Source organism: Lepidochelys olivacea (genome assembly GCF_965140295.1).
Source record: "Lepidochelys olivacea isolate rLepOli2 genome assembly, chromosome: 5".
NCBI classification, from domain to species: Eukaryota; Metazoa; Chordata; order Testudines; family Cheloniidae; genus Lepidochelys; species Lepidochelys olivacea.
Genome location: NC_140415.1, coordinates 129,419,070 through 129,440,305, shown reverse-complemented (window position 1 = coordinate 129,440,305; position 21,236 = coordinate 129,419,070). Strand labels below are relative to the sequence as shown.

The following is a 21,236-nucleotide window of genomic DNA, read 5'->3' as shown; positions in this document are numbered from 1 at the left end:
GCACAAGCACGTATGTCCCTGTCAGATTTGTGTGCAGTGTTGTTGTAGCTGTGTCGGTCCCAGGCTATTAGAGAGACAAAGTGAGTGAGGTAATATCTTTTATTGGGTCTGAAGAAGAGATCTGCGTGGCTCGAAAGCTGGTCTCTCTCACCATCAGAAGCTGGTCCAATAAAAGAGATCACCACAACTTGCCTGTCAACTTTAACATTTCTAGTCTATCTGCTCAGGCACTAGACTGTTGACAGGTGGTCAAGACTATTATTTTAAAGGGGAAAATTGTTTATTTTCCCCCACTCTCCCACCTGTGAAAGTGGCGGAAAAGCTGTTTTCAAGTGGACACTAGACATGGAAGCATTCAGCTTGGAAGGAGGTTTGTCTATTAGAACACTCTGGAATTGTTATGGTTACGTACTCCATTACGGGCAGAGCCGAATTCTGAAAGTGAAGTTTATAAACCAGAGGGGCTGCACAGTCAACCGTAGCAATACATTGGATTAAGAAGAAAAGGAGTACTTGTGGCACCTTGGAGACTAACAAATTTATTCGAGCATAAGCTTTCATGAGCTACAGAAAGCTTATGCTCAAATAAATTTGTTAGTCTCCAAGGTGCCACAAGTACTCCTTTTCTTTTTGCGGATACAGACTAACACGGCTGCTACTCTGAAACCTGTCATTGGATTAAGAAATACTCTCATGTACACTTTTCTTTATTAAACAGTTAGAAGCCTTGGACTGACCTTCTTATGTAGGGCTATGTAGTCCAACCTCACACCAGTTGCTCCAGTGAAGAAGTTGGTTCCATTGTAGCAGTGATGTAGAAGACTCCAGCAGATGGGTGACTTTGGGAATGGATGGAAAGAATCTCCCGGGCCTCCAAATTTCAGTAAAGAACTAGCTTCTCTTAACCCTTCTGAGCATGCATCGTAATAATTGAGAAACCCTAGAGTCAGAACAATTATGTATACAGTAGATGGTTACAGCTTAAAATTATAATGGTGTCTTGATTCAAATTACCGAAGAGTATGGTTAGTCCTCATATTGCTGCAGCGGGCTGTGAGCAATTAGAAAGTACGCACAACTAACAGCATACGATGTGTTTGAAGTCACCTTTTTCCACTTTCTCTCTCCATTACTGATCACAACAGGGGTCTCGAAGTCCCCTCCCTTGGTTTCATAGAGTCTTGGCAACAGGAAGCTCCTTTAAAGGATTTTGCCTGGGCAAGCTATCAAGGCACATATCTATTAAAACACATGGCTTTAAAGCAGAAAAAAAAACTTCATAGCACAACTTTAGTTTATAACCAAACAATGAAAAACATGGTTGTATTGGTGTCGCCCTTACTCCCCATTCCCCACCCTCATTTCTGTTTTCTCTCATGTTAAAGTCTAACCTGAGACTTTATGAAATTCAGGGCAGGAATGCTATTAATGGACGTTATGTGGATCACACCCAGGGCCAATCCCTTATAAAACAGAATATACCTGTATATACCCTATTATTTATCACCCCACCTGCCCCTACCCTATTCCACCCCACATGAGTTAAATCAAGGTCAAAAGAAACAAACTTACCTTTGACACTCATTGACACATTATCGAAGTCATGATGATCTGGCTCATTCCAAGTTTCAAAATTCCACTTGGCAACATGTTCCAATCCATATTTATCTGCAGATGAAACTACCTTTCATTACTGCACAGTACACTTCCATGTGGCAATGAATAATTCAGGGATAGAGCTCCAAGACCAACCTGTAGTCTTCCAAACATAGTGGATTAAATTCTGCCCTTTGAAGTGCCTGTGCAGCTACCATGGATTTCAACGGCTGTAGTATTCCATGGCTGGCTCAACGGCCTGGCTCAAGTCGCTGAATTTGAGCTCTGTAGTGAGCTGTAGCTCACAAAAGCTTATGCTCAAATAAATTGGTTAGTCTCTAAGGGTATGTCTACACTACGAAATTAGGTCGAATTTATAGAAGTCGGTTTTTTAGAAATCGGTTTTATATATTCGAGTGTGTGTGTCCCCACAGAAAATGCTCTAAGTGCATTAAGTGCATTAACTCGGCGGAGTGCTTCCACAGTACCGAGGCTAGAGTCGACTTCTGGAGTGTTGCACTGTGGGTAGCTATCCCACAGTTCCCGCAGTCTCCGCTGCCCATTGGAATTCTGGGTTGAGATCCCAATGCCTGATGGGGCTAAAACATTGTCGCGGGTGGTTCTGGGTACATATCGTCAGGCCCCCGGTGCCTCCCTCCCTCCATGAAAGCAAGGGCAGACAATTGTTTTGCGCCTTTTTTCCTGACTTACCTGTGCAGACGCCATACCACGGCAAGCATGGAGCCCGCTCAGGTAACCGTCACCGTATGTCTCCTGGGTACTGGCAGATGTGGTACTGCATTGCTACACAGCAGCATCAACCCATTGCCTTGTGGCAGCAGACGGTACAGTACGACTGGTAGCCGTCATCGTCATGTCCGAGGTGCTCCTGGCCACATCGGCCAGGAGCGCCTGGGCAGACATGTGTGCAGGGACTAAATTTGGAGTGACTTGACCAGGTCATTCTCTTTGGTCCTGCAGTCAGTCCTATTGAACCATCTTATGGTGAGCAGGCAGGCGATACAGATTGCTAGCAGTCCTACTGTACCATCTTCTGCCAGGCAGGCAAGAGATGAGGATTGCTAGCAGTCGTATTGTACCATCTTCTGCCAGGCAGGCAAGAGATGAGGATGGCTAGCAGTCGTACTGTACCATCTTCTGCCGAGCAGCCATGAGATGTGGATGGCTTGCAGTCCTTCTGCACCGTCTGCTGCCAGCCAAAGATGTAAAAGATAGATGGAGTGGATCAAAACAAGAAATAGACCAGATTTGTTTTGTACTCATTTGCTTCCCCCCCCTCCCCTGTCTAGGGGACTCATTCCTCTAGGTCACACTGCAGTCACTCACAGAGAAGGTGCAGTGAGGTAAATCTAGCCATGTATCAATCAGAGGCCAGACCAACCTGCTTGTTCCAATAAGAACAATTACTTAGGTGCACCATTTCTTATTGGAACCCTCCGTGAAGTCCTGCCTGAAATACTCCTTGATGTAAAGACACCCCCTTTGTTGATTTTAATTCCCTGTAAGCCAACCCTGTAAGCCATGTCGTCAGTTGCCCCTCCCTCCGTCAGAGCAACGGCAGACAATCGTTCCACGCCTTTTTTCTGTGCGGACGCCATACCAAGGCAAGCATGGAGCCCGCTCAGCTCACTTTGGCAATTAGGAGCACATTAAACACCACACACATTATCCAGCAGTATATGCAGCACCAGAACCTGGCAGAGCAATACTGGGTGAGGAGGCGACATCAGCGCGGTCACGTGAGTGATCAGGACATGGACACAGATTTCTCTGAAAGCATGGGCCCTGCCAATGCATGCATCATGGTGCTAATGGGGCAGGTTCGTGCTGTGGAACGCCGATTCTGGGCTCGGGAAACAAGCACAGACTGGTGGACCGCATAGTGTTGCAGGTCTGGGACGATTCCCAGTGGCTGTGAAACTTTCGCATGCGAAAGGGCACTTTCATGGAACTTTGTGACTTGCTTTCCCCTGCCCTGAAGTGCATGAATACCAAGATGAGAGCAGCCCTCACAGTTGAGAAGCGAGTGGCGATAGCCCTGTGGAAGCTTGCAACGCCAGACAGCTACCGGTCAGTTGGGAATCAATTTGGAATGGGCAAATCTACTGTGGGGGCTGCTGTGATGCAAGTAACCCACGCAATCAAAGATCTGCTAATATCAAGAGTAGTGACCCTGGGAAATGTGCAGGTCATAGTGGATGGCTTTGCTGCAATGAGATTCCCTAACTGTGGTGGGGCCATAGACGGAATCCATATCCCTATCTTGGCACCGGAGCACCAAGCTGGCGAGTACATAAACCACCAGGGGTACTTTTCAATAGTGCTGCAAGCTCTGATGGATCACAAGGGACGTTTCACCAACATCAACGTGGGACGGCTGGGAAAGGTACATGACGCTCGCATCTTCAGGAACTCTGGTCTGTTTCAAAAGCTGCAGGAAGGGACTTTATTCCCAGACCAGAAAATAACTGTTGGGGATGTTGAAATGCCTATAGTTATCCTTGGGGACCCAGCCTACCCCTTAATGCCATGGCTCATGAAGCCGTACACAGGCAGCCTGGACAGTAGTCAGGAGCTGTTCAGCTACACGCTGAGCAAGTGCAGAATGGTGGTAGAATTTGCATTTGGATGTTTAAAGGTGCGCTGGCGCAGTTTACTGACTCGCTTAGACCTCAGCGAAACCAATATTCCCACTGTTATTACTGCTTGCTGTGTGCTCCACAATATCTGTGAGAGTAAGGGGGAGACGTTTATGGCGGGGTGGGAGGTTGAGGCAAATCGCCTGGCTGCTGGTTACGCGCAGCCAGACACCAGGGCGGTTAGAAGAGCACAGGAGGGCACGGTACGCATCAGAGAAGCTTTGAAAACCAGTTTCATGACTGGCCAGGCTACGGTGTGAAAGTTCTGTTTGTTTCTCCTTGATGAAACCCCCCGCCCCTTGGTTCACTCTACTTCCCTGTAAGCTAACCACCCGCCCCTCCTCCCTTCGATCACCGCTCGCAGAGGCAATAAAGTCATTGTTGCTTCACATTCATGCATTCTTTATTCATTCATCACACAAATAGGGGGATGACTACCAAGGTAGCCCAGTGCATCTGAGTTGAGAGTGCTGTCCAGAGTGGTCACAATGGAGCACTCTGGGATAGCTCCTGGAGGCCAATACCGTCGAATTGTGTCCACAGTACCCCAATTTCGACCCAGCAAGGCCGATTTAAGCACTAATCCACTTGTCAGGGGTGGAGTAAGGAAATCGATTTTAAGAGCCCTTTAAGTCGAAATAAAGGGCTTCATCGTGTGGACGGGTGCAGGTTTACATCGATTTAACATTGCTAAATTCGACCTAAAGTCCTAGTGTAGACCAGGGCTAAGGTGCCACTAGTACTCCTTTTCTTTTTGTGACTAAAAAGTAGCTTATCTTTTGCTCATTCTCTGTGGCTATCAACATAAGCTTTCTTCCTGTCAAGCACTGTTGTCTATCTTTCCCTTTACACAACCAACGTACGGCCATAGTGGATCCAAACGATCATGTTCACTACATATATACAACGTGCAATGCCTAAACACACGGCTGCCCTGGCACAGTTCTGGTGGCTCCCGAAGCAAAGACTGAGAGGGCTACTATTCAAAGGCTTGCTATCTGCTATAAACTACAACTACCCTTGCAGCCTTGTTCTCTTAGATGCCCCTCTTCTTCTCTCCTGACCAGGACTTTGCTAAATCATGTCACTTTCTGGTCAGTCTTGAAAATCCATCCCTTCTTCTATTCTCATTCCTGACATTGTCATTGACTTCCAGTGTGACCCTGAGCATGTCACTTAACTTGTTGGTACCTCAGTTCATCCATCTGCAAAATGGGGGTAATTATTTTATCTACTTCCCAGGGATGTGAGAGACTTAAGAGGTTCATTATTTGTACAGCGCGTTGAGCTGTGGGTGAACAGCACTGGAGAAGTGCTAATCCTCATGATTTCAGCCTACACAGTTTGGCTTAGCCTAATTTTTTATTGGGCTAAACACTGTATTAGTTGTTTTTAGTGTTGTATTGTCTAATGTTGAGTGGTGAAAATGAAACTAAAAAAGGATAAGAAGTGGAACTGGGCAAATAATTCTCAGCCTCAATTAGAACTCCTCACTCAATGGGCAGAAACTTAAATGTAGTGAGCTCCATGACTTGTTTCAAGATGTTTCAGTCACTCACCCTTCTATGAAGCTTTTTCCAAAATTGAGTTCAAGAATTGGTATTGCTTAAATAAACCCACTCAAACCTCTCCCATTCACCCAATTGCTGCTAATGCATCCTGAAATCAAGTATAAACCATAGAACTTTGGAAGAATAAAGGACTGATTATTAAACAATGATTATTTAATAACTCACCTATGTATCTCTTGGCCAGAAGTGCAATTAGGCTCCTCCATCTTATAACCTGTTTTTTGTCTTCAAAATCTGTAAAGTATCCTGAAAGGCTTCCCATCAATTCAAATCCTTAAATAAACACAAGAAGTCTAACTCCCCATTTTCATGAACTGGTTTACTTTTGATTAGCTAAGGAAGTCATTGAGTCTTATTGACACTTAAGAATCTGAAACTACAAAAGACACAGGAAATTAGTTACATTAAATGGGCTACCTTTCCTGATGCCACACGCTAATTCCACACAAATAGTTACTTTGGACTTGAGGTCGTTCAAACTCATTGCTTGCCAACAGTCTTAGGCGTTACCACCTCAGGTTATGAATTGGAGTGTGACTTAGAGGTATTGGAGGTGTGTATAGTTGTATAGGGGTAGTGAAAGCAAGATGAGTTTAGGAACGTGTCCTCTTTGGTCCTTTCTTGAGTGTATTTCAGTGAGGAGAGAGTTGATCACAGCTTCCAGTTCAGAAGTCTCAGATTAATGCCAAAGCACTTACAAGCAAAGCACTTATGTGCTGCTTTACATTATTCCCAGTTCTGTGTGCAGAATTTCCATTTACATAAATGGGAATCAAATGTAAGTAGAAGAGAACTAATTTTGGACCAAAATCTGCTCTAGCAAAAGCTGTTTAGTCTGACGATTGTACATTTGATCCAACATGTTTAACTGACCAGGAAAAAGCTGTCTTTACCTGGAATGAGTTTGTTTTTCCAGAGAAGATCCATCAAGTTATCCAGACTGGTAAAGTTGTAGTGAAGTTTTCCATTTGTCACTCTAAAGAATATAGGCAATTTAAAGATACAAAACAAAGAAAATAGCTAAAGTAAGCAAGAGAGACTAAAATATTCACATGACAAAGCATATAAATTTTGATTGTAAATTCTTCTGGCCAGCAACTGTATTACTGTTCATATAGCATGTGACACAATGGTGCAGGGCCCTGTTTTTGGTTGATCCCTAGGTGCTACAGGAAAACAACTAACAGCATTTGTATAATAATGAAACTGTATCACTTTTATACTTAATATAAACAAAACCTTTGTCTCAAATAGATCAACTGCTTTAGTTATATAATTCACAGCAACATTTCAGTTGTTTAGAAATACATACGTTATTTTTTATTCTGATTTTAAAAGTTTTGCCATAATGTGATTATTCTAACAAAGATAGCATGTGGCTCCAGTATAAAGAAGGCTGTATTACGTGTGGGTAAGATGCCCATTCCCTTCTGGCACACAGGACCAGTATGGTACTTCTAAAGGATTTACATATGAGATTTTTTTCTTGTAAAGTGATAGATGTCTATAGCATCTAAGCACAGGCTTTTCCTTGCCCAGCCCATGGCATTTTCATCTCCCAGAGGAAGGAACATAAGCAACACAGCAGATCGGGTGAGAGATCATGGGCTTTTTACCCATGCTTTCATTTGGACCCTGTGTTATTTGAATCACCAATTTCTTACCCACGTACAAAGCAGCTTTACCAAGATTTTCTCCACTCCATTTGCTTTCTTGCGGCCACCAACCAGTTGCCTAGTACATCCCTGGTCCAAAATGACTATATGCCTAACTTTAATTCTCATGATTTTAGTTCTTGCTCTGGTTGTTTAGCTGGATTCTTCATTGCTTTTAGCACAGCTGAGGATTAATAAATATATTTGCTGGGTAAATGAGAAAGTCTTTCCTAAACCTGTGGAAGCACACACCTACAGTAACTGTGTTCCAATTTTAACAGCCTTTAATATTTTCCACATACAGCATGGGTGTAAGACTGCCATAAAAGCCATTCCCAACTTACATCTAGGGCCAAATTTTTGGATGAGTATCCTTCTAACCTCCTGTAGCGAGGGGGCGTGGCCTCCCTTGGAGACAGACGGAGGGACAGCATGAGCCCCCCCTGGTGGGCAGAGCCGGGACACCCATGCCCGCACGGCCAGAAGGGTGGGACAGGCACCAGAAATATAAAAGGCCAGCCCTCCAGCTCAGTTAGAGAGGAGCTGTCAGAGAAGAACATCTCTCACCCACTGCTGGGGCTGCCATTAGCCGTTTACCCCAGCGAGACGGATGACAACCCTGGGACCCAGGTACCCGCCCTCAAACAGGAGTGTAGGAAGTAGCCATGGGGAGCTGAGTATAGTTCAGTTGTGTTACTGACAGCTGGACAGTGAATTGCAGCTGGATTTCCCCGCTGACCTGGGCTGGACGCAGTGGAGTTGGGTGGGCCCAAGTCCCCCAACCCCTGCCACCCCACCACAGGCCAAGAAGTCTGCGTTTGTCAGTGGTCCACCAGAGCCAGGACCCTTGACTATTTGCTACCCCGCCCTGTTTGAGGGCCTGGGCAAACAGACTGGTTACTACACTGTCCTGAGTACAGGCCAGAACTTCCTGACTTTGCTGCCCGCCCTGTTCGAGGGCCTGGGTTAATAGATTCCTTAGCTTCTCTGTCCTGAATACTGGCCAGAGCCATTCACTGCTTGCTGCCTTGCTCTGCTGGAGGCCCGGGGCTTGTGGACACTCCTGTTCTACCCTGACTGTAGGCTAGAGCCCCCTGTTTGGTGCCCTGTCCAGTCAGAGGACTGGGGCTCCTAGACTCAGTACTGGATTACCCCACTGAGTGGCAGAGAACCCGATGCTAATTCCCCTGTGAATTGTGCTTGTCCAGAGGACTTGTAGCAAGGGGGCGTGGCCTCCCTCCCAGATGGAAGGAGGGACAGCCGTGACCACTTTACACCTCCTTATATGTGCACAACACTCGGCAAGCATTGGCAGTTCCTTACCTGAGCCAGCACCCCAATCTGAACACTTGCACATAAGGATTATAATTTGCCCCACAAAATCAATTTGTCCCAATTAATTTTGCAGGTGTAAATTAACACTCGCTAACAACATTTTTCATGTTCATGTGCAAAATATGCCCAGGCGTATATGTGCATTGGTTATTTTTTGTTTTGTTTTGCCTGGAGGCTGAATATTTAGTCCTGACATTTGTCTTTGGTAAATTTGAAACTTGATTTTTAAATTCGTGGAGGTTTTTAATAACAATATCTCCACTTGGTTGTTCTGGCACATACCAATTGTCCAAAAAAAGAATAACTATAATCCTATGTAACAATATTCTGAAAATGTAATTTATTGTTTCCTTGGCATAAGACCTGCATGTGGACAAATTGATTCATACCATATTCAGAATAACTAGTTAATTAACCATTTAGGGATTGATCACAGTGCAAGAAATGAGTGTAGTGGGTGGAAATGCAAGGCAAAAAGTGGTAAACATGACAGGGAATCCAGTGTTGGATACTTTAAATCATGTAGCAGGGGAAATTGTGAGATGGAACTTCTGCCTTTTTTCTTTAACTGCTCTCCTTTATGGGGCAGATTTGATTGGAGAGCCTGTAAGTTTAGTGATCCTGGAGCAGTGCATGAACTAAGAGGATTTATAAAACTACCTAGAGAAGAAAGACCAGAATGTTGGTGACCTGAAGAGGAACCAGGACTGTCAGTATAGAATCACAGACATGTAGCATTAGATGGGACCTCGTCCAGTCCCCCATGCTGAGGCAGGACCAAGTATAGCTAGACCGTCCCTGACGGGTGTTTGTCTAAGCTGTTCTTAAACTTCCCCAGTGACAGGAATTCCCCAACCTCCTTTGGAAGCGCATTCCTGTACTTAACAATCCTTACCGTTAGAAAGTTTTTCCTAATATCTAACCTAAATCTTGCTGCAGATTAAGCCCTTTACTACTTATCCTACCTTCAGTGGACATGGAAAACAATTGATTATTGTCCTCTTTATTACAGCTGTTAACATATTTGAAGACAGTTGCCAGGTCCCACCTCAGATTGGTGGAAACTATAGTAAAGACCAGAATTATCAGACACACATAAACATGACTGTTTGGGAAAGAGTCATTGCACCTCTTGTAAAGGGAAGTCCTGCCTCACCAATCTATTTGAGTTTTTTGAGAGAGACAACAAGCATGTAGCCAAGGGGGATCCAGTGGATATAGAATCATAGAATATCAGGGTTAGAAGGGACCTCAGGAGGTCATCTAGTCCAACCCCCCTGCTCAAAGCAGGACCGATCCCCAATTAAATCATCCCAGCCAGGGCTTTGTCAAGCCTGACCTTAAAAACTTCTAAGGAAGGAGATTCCACCACCTCCCTAGGTAACGCATTCCAGTGTTTCACCACCCTCCTAGTGAAAAAGTTTTTCCTAATATCCAACCTAAATTTCCCTCACTACAACTTGAGACCATTACTCCTTGTCCTGTCATCCACTACCACTGAGAATAGTCTAGATCCATCCTCTTTGGAACCACCTTTCAGGTAGTTGAAAGCAGCTATCAAATCCCCCCTCATTCTTCTCTTCTGTAGACTAAACAATCCCAGTTCCCTCAGCCTCTCCTCATAAGTCATGTGTTCCAGACCCCTAATCATTTTTGTTGCCCTCCGCTGGACTCTCTCCAATTTTTCCACATCCTTCTTGTAGTGTGGGGCCCAAAACTGGACACAGTACTCCAGATGAGGCCTCACCAATGTCGAATAGAGGGGGACGATCACGTCCCTCGATCTGCTGGCAATGCCCCTACTTATACATCCCAAAATGCCATTGGCCTTCTTGGCAACAAGGGCACACTGTTGACTCATATCCAGCTTCTCGCCCACTGTAACCCCCTAGGTCCTTTTCTGCAGAACTGCTGCCGAGCCATTCGGTCCCTAGTCTGTAGCGCTGCATTGGATTCTTCCGTCCTAAGTGCAGGACTCTGCACTTGTCCTTGTTGAACCTCATCACATTTCTTTTGGCCCAATCCTCCAATTTGTCTAGGGCCCTCTGTATCCTATCCCTACCCTCCAGCGTATCTACCACTCCTCCCAGTTTAGTGTCGTCTGCAAACTTGCTGAGGGTGCAATCCACGCCATCCTCCAGATCATTTATGAAGATATTGAACAAAACTGGCCCCAGGACTGACCCTTAGGGCACTCCGCTTGATACCAGCTGCCAACTAGACATGGAGCCATTGATCACTACCCGTTGAGCCCGACAAACTAGCCAACTTTCTACCCACCTTATAGTGCATTCATCCAGCCCATACTTCTTTAGCTTGCTGACAAGAATACTGTGGGAGACAGTGTCAAAAGCTTTGCTAAAGTCAAGGAACAACACGTCCACTGCTTTCCCTTCATCCACAGAACCAGTTATCTCGTCACAGAAGGCAATTAGATTAGTCAGGCATGACTTGCCCTTGGTGAATCCATGCTGACTGTTCCTGATCACTTTCCTCTCAGTGTACTTGGATTTTCAGAAAGCCTTTGACAAGGTCCCTCACCAAAGGCTCTTATGCAAAGTAAGCAGTCATGGGTGTGACGGCCTCCCCCCATAAGGCTTTATGGAAATATGCTTATGAATATATATATATATATATATGACATAACTAGAATATGTTTTATGCTACATATGCCATGTAACATATCTCTGTAAAGGTTATGATCTACTGAATCTACTAATCCTATTTGTATGCATGTATTATTTTTGTGTTCCAAGTTATGAATATTGGGTGTGTACTGGCTTGATTTTTAAGTAGCCTTTGTAAGCATTTGGTCAGCTTCTTGAGAAAGAAAAGGAGTACTTGTGGCACCTTAGAGACGAACCAATTTATTTGAGCATGAGCTTTCGTGAGCTACAGCTCACTTCATTGGATGCATCTGATGAAGTGAGCTGTAGCTCACGAAAGCTCATGCTCAAATAAATTGGTTCGTCTCTAAGGTGCCACAAGTACTCCTTTTCTTTTTGCGAATACAGACTAACACGGCTGTTACTCTGAAACCTGTTCTTGAGAAAGGAATGTGCAAGTTAAATGCCCAATCAAGAAGCACTTAACGGACAATGGATCTTGAAGACGCCAGTCCACATCTGAGCTTTCCCAGGAATGTGGCTTGGCTGGTAAGAAACTCATACATGAATATGTGACTTGCCCATGTGACTCCAAAACTCCATTTTGATGCTGGATTCTAGTCAGCGGGAGGAGTGGGGTGGGGTGTCCACCCACAGGAGAAAGTGTATTTAAACCCCTGGGAGACTCCTCCATTTTGTCTTCAGCTGGCTAAAGAGAGAGCCTCTCCACCCCCAAGGACACCTGAAAGAAACTGGAACAAAGGACAGTAACTACAGGGGGTGAGAGTGATTTCTGGACCCAGACTAGCAGGAGACTAGTCTGTAAAAAGAAGCTTACTGGAACTGGTGAGGTTTTTATCTGTATTCAGTTTTATTACAGTACTAGACTTAGTCTTTCGTGTTTTATTTTATTTTGCTTGGTAATTCACTTTGTTCGGTCTGTTACTACTTGGAACCACTTAAATCCTACTTTCTGTATTTAATAAAATCACTTTTTACTTATTAATTAACCCAGAGTATGTATTAGTACCGGGGGGGAGCGGGGGGGCAAACAGCTGTGCGTATCTCTCTATCAGTGTTATAGAGGGCAAACAATTTATGAGTTTACCTGTATAAGCTATATACAGGGTAAAGCGGATTTATTTGGGGTTTGGACCCCATTGGGAATTGGGCATCTGAGTGTCAAAGACAGGATCACTTCTTAAGTTGCTTTCAGTTAAGTCTGCAACTTTGGGGCACGTGGTTCAGACCCTGGGTCTGTGTTGGAGCAGACTGGCATGTCTGGCTCAGCAACACAGGGTGCTGGAGTCCCAAGCTGGCAGGGAAAGCAGGGGCAGAAGTAGTTTTGGCACATCAGTTGGCAGCCCCAAGGGGGTTTCTGTGATCCAACCCGTCACAATGGGATCATAGAATCATAGAAGATTAGGGTTGGAGAAGACCTCAGGAGGTCATCTAGTCCAGCCCCCTGCTCAAAGCAGGACCAACCCCAACTAAATCATCCCAACCAGGGCTTTGTCAAGCCGGACCTTAAAAACCTCTAAGGATGGAGACTCCACCACCTCCCTAGGTAACCCATTCCAGTACTTCACCACCCTCCTAGTGAAATAGTATTTCCTAATATCCAACTTAGAGCTCCCCCAATGCAACTTGAGACCATTGCTCCTTGTTCTGTCATCTGTCACCACTGAGAACAGCCAAGCTCCATCCTCTTTGGAACCCCTCTTCAGGTAGTTGAAGGCTGCTATCAAATCCCACCTCACTCTTCTCTTCTGCAGACTAAATAACCCTAGTTCCCTCAGCTTCTCCTTGTAAGTCATGTGTCCCAGCCCCCTATAATCATTTTCATTGCCCTCCGCTGGACTCTCTCCAACTTGTCTACATTTGGGGTAAGAGGGATGGTCCTCTCACAGATCAGTAACTAGTTGAAAGATAGGAATAAATGGTCAGCTTTCCTAATGGAGAGAAATGAATAGTGCCCCCGCACCCAAGGATCTGTACTGGAACCTGTGCTGTTCAACATATTCATTAATGATCTGGAAAAGGGGGTGAACAGTGAAGTGGCAAATATCATAATGCCACTATAAACCCATGATATGCCTGCAGCTTGAATATTGTGTCCAGTTCTGGTAACCCCATCTCAAAAAGGACAGAGTAGAACTGGAAAAGTTTCAGAGAAGGGCAACATAAATCATCAAGGGTCTGGAACGGCTTCCGTATGAGGAGAGACTAAAAAGATTAGGGCTGTTCAGCTTAGAAAAGAGATGAATAAGAGGGGACGTGAAAGAGGTCTATAAAATCATGAATGGTGTGGAAAAAAGTGAATAAAGAAATTTTATTTTCTCTTTCACGCAATACAAAAACTGGGGGTCACCTGATGAAATTAATAGCAGGTTTAATACAAACAGGAGGAAGTACTTTTTCACACAAGCCCAAGTTAACCTGTGGAACTCATTGCCATGGAATCTTGTGACAGCCAGGAGCATAACTGGGTTCAAAAACGAACTGGACAAATTCCTGGAGGATCAGTCTATCAATGGCTATTGGCCAAGATGGGCAGGGACACAACCCCATGCCAGGGTGACCCCAAACCTCTGACTGCTGGGGTGAATCACTACATGATTGCCCTGTTCTGTACACTCCCCCTGCAGCTTTGGCATGGGCCACTGCTGGAGATAGGATACTGGGCAAGATGGACCATTATGACCCAGTATGGCAGCTCTTATATTCTCAGTCTTCTTTGTCAAGACTAACCATGCCCTTTTTTAAACCTTTCCTCCTAGGTCAGGTTTTCTAAACCTTTTATCATTTTTGTTGCTCCCCTCTGGATCCTCTCCAGTTTGTCCACATCTTTCTTAAAGTGTGGTGCCCAAAAACAGACACAGTACTCCAGCTGAGACCTCACCAGTGCAGGACCACCTTTGACTTGCATTCAGGTACAAAAATTAAGTCTGACAGTCAAGGTCCAAACCTGAACTCGACTGTTGCAAAGATTAGATCTGCTCACTAAGATCCATTGATGATGTTTCCAGTTATGCCTTGCGTCCTACTGAAATATTTGCTTACACGCAGTCAGCAAGTATAACAATGATTAACTTTACTTTCATGCAAAAACCTGACAACACAGTTCAAACAATAAAACAGAAGTGTGTCCTTCTGACTTCAGGGGTCTAATTCAAACAGTATACATTGTAAAAAAAACCAAGTCCCTGTTTCCTTTGCAGGCACATTAGAGATTCCAGGAATATGAATGTGTTGCCAAAGCATCCCCTTGTCTTCCCTCTTAAGCAGTTGTCTGCTGCCATCCACTAGAGAAGTGGCTGCATTTCAGTGATGCTGCATGCGTACAGATGACAGGTTTCAGAGGATGCATCCAATGAAGTGAGCTGTAGCTCACAAAAGCTTATGCTCAAATAAATTGGTTAGTCTCTAAGGTGCCACAAGTACTCCTCTTCTTTTTGCATATAGATGGAAACCTTTCTGTATTTATTTCTGCTTGTCAACTGCATTAACAGAACCTTGACTCATCTGGAGGCAGATTAGGCAACCTACTCCCATTAATAAGCAGTTACTTGTCAGTGAGAGTACTTCATCTTCACAATCTGGCCCTTTAAGTGTCAACACTTGTGTGGTTGTGCAGAAACGACACCTGCTTCTCACTGACATTTATAATGGTACTATGGTCTGAGCTGTATCTTCCTCACCCTCAATGAAATAACATTACTGTCCTCAAACACTGGGACACTTTGCAATGGCTGTAGTTTTGATAAAACATTAATATGTAGGTTAATAAATGCTGCCACAGAAGTGAACACCTGCTGCTGTAAATGGTCTTGAAGGACATCATTGTAGCTGGCACCCCAAGGAATTGATCAGTTCTTTGTCAAGTCATGATGCATTTGTGGAAACTGTAGGAATCCCAAACAGTGTCTATTCCACTGGGGGGTGAGACACCTAATAATATATCTCCAAACAACCTGGAGACTAGCAGAAGGTAACAGGTTATGAGTCCATGTCTTTGCAGATTTGTTGGAGAGGGTACTTCTTGGAGTGTTCACTGAAAGGATGTGAGAGTATAATATCCCATTCCCGCTCAACTTCTTCTACTGCTGAGTTTACCAGTTTCAATCACCTTAATAGAGAAAGCACATTATCCAAGTCTGGAGGGAGTTACAGGAGGCACGTGGGCTAGGAAAACCCTGGGTGCTGTCTTGCTGAATTTCAGGAGGAAGGTCAAGAGCTCTGCAGAGACTGAGTTAATATGTTTATTTTTTTCCATTAGGCCTGCTGATTGCCTTCCAAGACCCTAACTCTATTTTTGGTTGCTATTAGGAGTTAACTTGGGCAGGTTTAAAGTTCAGGCATTTACTAATCACTTGTTGGCTCCAAGAGGGCCCTGTTCTGCTGAGCACTCAAAGCTCCCGTTGACAGTAAATCCCAAGGAACTCTGTACTTTGGGGAACTGGTCCAAGAGCCTGGAATGGGTGCAGCATCTTATCAATGTCCACTCTTTGGAGGGCTGTTTCTTCAGCCCTTGCTGGGAGGGTTTTGTTCCACGTGCCTTGTAAGTCGATAACTCCTTCAGCTGTGAGTGGGCATGAAAATCTGCTGCAGAGTAGATTTAAGGAAGAGATGGTATTAATGAGTAACAGTATGCATTGAAAGGGGCAAAGGGTTTATTTAATGGGTAAAGGATTCCATTCTGAACTGCTGACCACAAGTGCAGCTCATCTTAACTCAAAGGAGTTGCACGCACTGGCACCAGGCTGGCTGCACATGTTGCTTGTCATCTCTGCTGCTACATGCAGTATAGCCAGTTATTCTGGGCAACAGCTGACACTGTTTGAGCAGTAGCAGATCCACAGGCCTTGCTCCTCCTCCAAAATCCCCATGAATCGTGGCACCTGTGATTGCCTGTGGAGCAGCGCAGAGCCCCTGTGTGGGCTCCTGAGTCCTGCCCCTTCCTCAGTGCACAGAGGAACTTTTGTAAAGGGATCACTCAGTGCAACAAAAATAACACACTACTCAGATTCCCAAGCCAAAAGGGACCGCTGTGACCATCTAGTCTGGCCTCCTGTACTTCCTCAAAGTAATTCCTAGAACAGATTTTTTAGAAAAACACCCAATCTTGATTTAAAAATGGTCAGTGATGAAGAATTTACCCCAACCCTTGGTAAACTGTTCCAGTGGTTAACTACTCGCATCGTTAAAAATGCACATCTTATTTCCAGACTGAACTTGTCTAGCTTCAACTTCCAGCCATATGGGTCATGTTAGACCTGTCTCTGCTAGACTGAACAGCCTATTGTTACATATTTGTTCCCTAGGTAGATTCTTATGTACTGTGACCAAGTCACCCCTTAATCTTCTCTTTGTTAAGCTAAATAGATTGAGCTATTTGAGTCTATCACTATAAGGTATGTTTTCTCATCCTTTAATCATTCCTGTGGCTCTTCTCTGAACCGCATCCACTTTATCAACTCACAGGACTGCAGGCTGGGAGCTTCCTGCTTTATCCAGATGCATCACAAACTGTGTGTGTGTAAATTCCCCCTGACAAAATCTGAAAGAGGGAAGGGTAAGAGCATAGGTCCATCCCCTAGTACTCTGGGTAACTCAGTTAATCCCATGACGACCACTTTGCTACAGGAATTGCACAGGTTGTGCTGTTTCTCGGTTCTTCTGCAGATAGGATTCTCCCTTTAACCTGTAGTCTTAAATATAATTGCAAGCCTCAGTCGTACTGTACTTGTACTGAAAACAACCCAACCCCAGTAAATCATCTTCTGATTATTTTCCATTAACACTAAATATGGATCAGGCTCCGAGGAAGTAATTTCAGTTGTCAGCTGAAGACTTAACATCTTCGTTCACTTGAATTTGGAAGAAAAAGTTAGATGTTTAACACCCAGCAGAACCTTTGGTGCTCAGATATACAGACACCCTGCCACACACTTCAATGGGAGCTGTGCCTGTATCAGAGGGCAGAATGGGGCCTTGGTTGCATATAATTAGGCCCCCGTTGCTGACAGAATGAGCTAATCCTGCAAAGAACAAGGGGCATCACGCAGCTGGTAGGTGCAAGACATGCTATACGGTGATCCTATGTCCAGCCTCCCTGTTGTGATGGCCTATCACATTTCATCTCTCCATACAAATGACCAGCATGATACATGTGAAACAAAGGAGCAGAACAAATCTTCTGCATTTTAGAAACAAGTGAGGGTGCCCCTTAAAAAGGCAATAACTACTACTCCTTCTTCAAAACTCCTGCCTTTTCCATAAACCATCTGAAAATTGGGCATTGAGCCAAGGTCTTTCTTAATGAGCTAAAACAGAAGCCAATGTTCATTAACATATCACACAGTTTATTCCCCTTTGAAATCAGCATTACTGACCTTTACTATACCCCTCAAGTCATAAATCACCATGATATGGGTACATTTAGCAGGATACAGGAGAGATATAGAAATGTGAGCAAACAATGCAAGCTTTCAAGCAGATAAGATACGGCCTATGATTCACCACTTTTCACTCAGCTTGCTTCCATCTCCTCCGTCCTTCCCTCAGCAATAGTGCGCTGTAGTGGGAGGGAGGCAGAGACAAAGCATCAGTAGCTCCCTGTGCTGAGGTGAGTTTCTTTGCCAGGAAAATGTTAGTCATTTTTTACAGAGAGTGTACAAAGCAAATTCAAGATTTGGAAGGGGAAACAGGCTAAGAAAAGAAGCAGTTTAGTCTACAGTATAAGGTCTTTTAATAACTGGATACATTCACATTTCAAATCAGGCCATTTAAGCACGGATCATTTGAATACAAGCATGTCACAAAGAGAGTCATGATTTAGCCCCTCTTTTACAAAGACATATTATCATATGATAGGAGGAGCAATCTCACGGCAACAAATGCTTCTGACAGTTTTTCACTACAAATCTAGGGCAGCATTTCAAGCTATGCACATTCACTGTCCTCTTGCTGCATGTACTACAAGGACACTTTTCTCGTATCCGATTTGATTTAGGGAATACGATGCCTAACTACATCTCTACAATGATTACAAGTAAATGCTAAATGTGATTTTTATGCTAATCTTGCCAATAACATTCTGATGTAACATATGCTTTCTGCATGAATACACGCCCTGGAAAATAATACATCCTTGACAAAAGATTAAGAGGGAGATTTTTTTTCAAAGGCACAGATGGTAGCGAGGATGCCCAGCTACGGCTGCCAGACTGAGTTGGATGGCTAACTGCCTTTGTGCTATTGAACTTCTCCGTTTAGCTCGGTATTTTTAAACATGCCCATGAAACTGGTTATTGAAATTCCCTTTTAAAGTGGCTACTGAACTGAGTATGCAGCATTAAATGAGACCTCCTAGAATCTCGTTTTCTGAGTAATGACTCTGAATGATATTGTATAAACTTAATTTTTTTTCGTTTTATTAACATATGAGAATATGTAGTATTGCATTTAATAACTTCTATATGTTTCATATAATTTTTTCCTTTTGTAATTGATAGTTTTATAGTTATTTGACCTGTCAATTTTAGCTGAAATCAATGTATAATTCCAAAATATATATTTTGTTGAAAAGCTTATTAACTGTTGTACCTCAAGTAGTTAGAAACCTAGAGATCTTTAAAAGGTGCTTTTGCCATATGCAATGTAACGCCCTAATCCTGAAAACATCTACTTAGTCAGATCCTCACATACAACAGGACTTCAGATGGATGTAAGGTTTTTCTCCTGTAGAACCCTTTGAAAGATTGGATCTTAAATTTTTCATTAATTCACTGATTATTTCATTTTTAATTTGAGATCATTAACTACTTTGCCTCTTATTTTTTTTGATGTGTACAGAGAAACATACAAACTTCTCAGTAAAAACGAGGAGTCCTTGTGGCACTTTAGAGACTAACAAATTTATTTGGGCATAAGTTTTCATGGGCTAAAACCCATTTCATCAGATGCATGGCATGGAACATACAGTAGGGAGGTATAAATACACAGCATAGGAAAAGATGGAAGTTGCCTTACCAGGTGGGGGGTCAGTGCTAATGAGCCAATTTAATTTAAGTTGGAAGTAGGCAATTCTCAACAGTTGACGAGAAGGAGTGGAAATCACTTTTGTAGTGTTAATGAGGCCAATGTAAACAAGGTGGCCCATTTCAAACAGTTGACTAGAAGATGTGAGTATTTAGCAAGGGGAAATTAGTTTATGTAAAAACAACGAGGAGTACTTGTGGCACCTTAGAGACTAACTGACTAATGTAGAGACTGTCTGGTTTGGCCAATGTACATGCAGAGGGGCATTGCTGGCACATATCATATTGGTAGATGTGCAGGTGATATATCTACCAATGTGATATATGCCATCATGTGCCAGCAATGCCAAACTGGACAGTCTCTATGCAAAAGAATAAATGGACACAAATCTGACATCAGGAATGATAACATTCAAAAACCAGTAGGAGAACACTTTAATCACCCTGGTCACTCAATAACAGATTGAAAAGTGGCAGTTCTTCAACAAATAAACTTCAAAAACAGACTCCAACAAGAAAATGCAGAACTGAAATTAATTTGCAAACTGGACACCATCAAATTAGGCCTGAATAGAGACTGGGAGTGGATGGGTCACTACAGAAACTAAATCTATTTGTTCGTCTCTACGGTGCCACGAGGACTCCTCGTTGTTTTTGCTGATGCAGACTAACACGGCTACCACTCTGATACTTCTCAGTGAGAAACATACTTAGGAATCTCTCAAGGGACAACTGACAATCTAACAATACTATGAAATCATAACAGCCTAGCTCACAAGTGAATGAGTTAAGATTTATGGTAATGTGGCTAAGTTTCTGTCATAAATATAAAGGGAAGGGTAAACCCCTTTGAAATCCCTCCTGGCCAGGGGAAAGCTCCTCTCACCTGTAAAGGGTTAAGAAGCTAAAGGTAACCTTGCTGGCACCTGACCAAAATGACCAATGAGGAGACAAGATACTTTCAAAAGCTGGGAGGAGGGAGAGAAACAAAGGGTCTGTGTCTGTCTGTATGCTGGTTTCTGCCAGGGATAGACCAGGAATGGAGCCTTAGAACTTTTAGTAAGTAATCTAGCTAGGTATGTGTTAGATTATGATTTCTTTAAATGGCTGAGAAAAGAATTGTGCTGAATAGAATAACTATTTCTGTCTGTGTATCTTTTTTGTAACTTAAGGTTTTGCCTAGAGGGGTTCTCTATGTTTTTGAATCTAATTACCCTGTAAGATATCTACCATCCTGATTTTACAGGGGGGATTTCTTTATTTCTATTTACTTCTATTTTTTATTAAAAGTCTTCTTGTAAAACAATGAATGCTTTTTCATTGTTCTCAGATCCAAGGGTTTGGGTCTGTGGTCACCTATGCAAATTGGTGAGGCTTTTTATCCAACATTTCCCAGGAAAGGGGGGGTGCAAGTGTTGGGAGGATTGTTCATTGTTCTTAAGATCCAAGGGTCTGGGTCTGTAGTCACCTAGGCAAATTGGTGAGGCTTTTTACCAAACCTTGTCCAGGAAGTGGGGTGCAAGGATTTGGGAAGTATTTTGGGGGGAAGGACGCGTCCAAACAGCTCTTCCCCAGTAACCAGTATTAGTTTGGTGGTGGTAGCGGCCAGTCCAAGGATAAGGGGTGTAATATTTTGTACCTTGGGGAAGTTTTGACCTAAGCTGGTAAAGATAAGCTTAGGAGGTTTTTCATGCAGGTCCCCACATCTGTACCCTAGAGTTCAGAGTGGGGGAGGAACCTTGACATGGTGGCACAGTGGTGGGATTAACCT

General features: G+C 43.7%; 1 protein-coding gene across 1 annotated transcript in view; it reads right to left on the bottom strand.

The window, feature by feature from the left end:
• IDUA (alpha-L-iduronidase) overlaps nucleotides 1-21,236 on the bottom strand; it is an 87,991-nt gene that overhangs the window by 21,051 nt on the left and 45,704 nt on the right. Inside the window, exons 3-6 of the mRNA XM_084628034.1 lie at nucleotides 6,721-6,803; nucleotides 5,993-6,100; nucleotides 1,573-1,668; nucleotides 738-940 (exon numbers count right to left, since the gene is read on the bottom strand). Of these exons, the coding sequence (XP_084484160.1) occupies nucleotides 738-940; nucleotides 1,573-1,668; nucleotides 5,993-6,100; nucleotides 6,721-6,803 (490 nt within the window). The remainder of the gene's footprint in view (nucleotides 1-737; nucleotides 941-1,572; nucleotides 1,669-5,992; nucleotides 6,101-6,720; nucleotides 6,804-21,236) is intronic.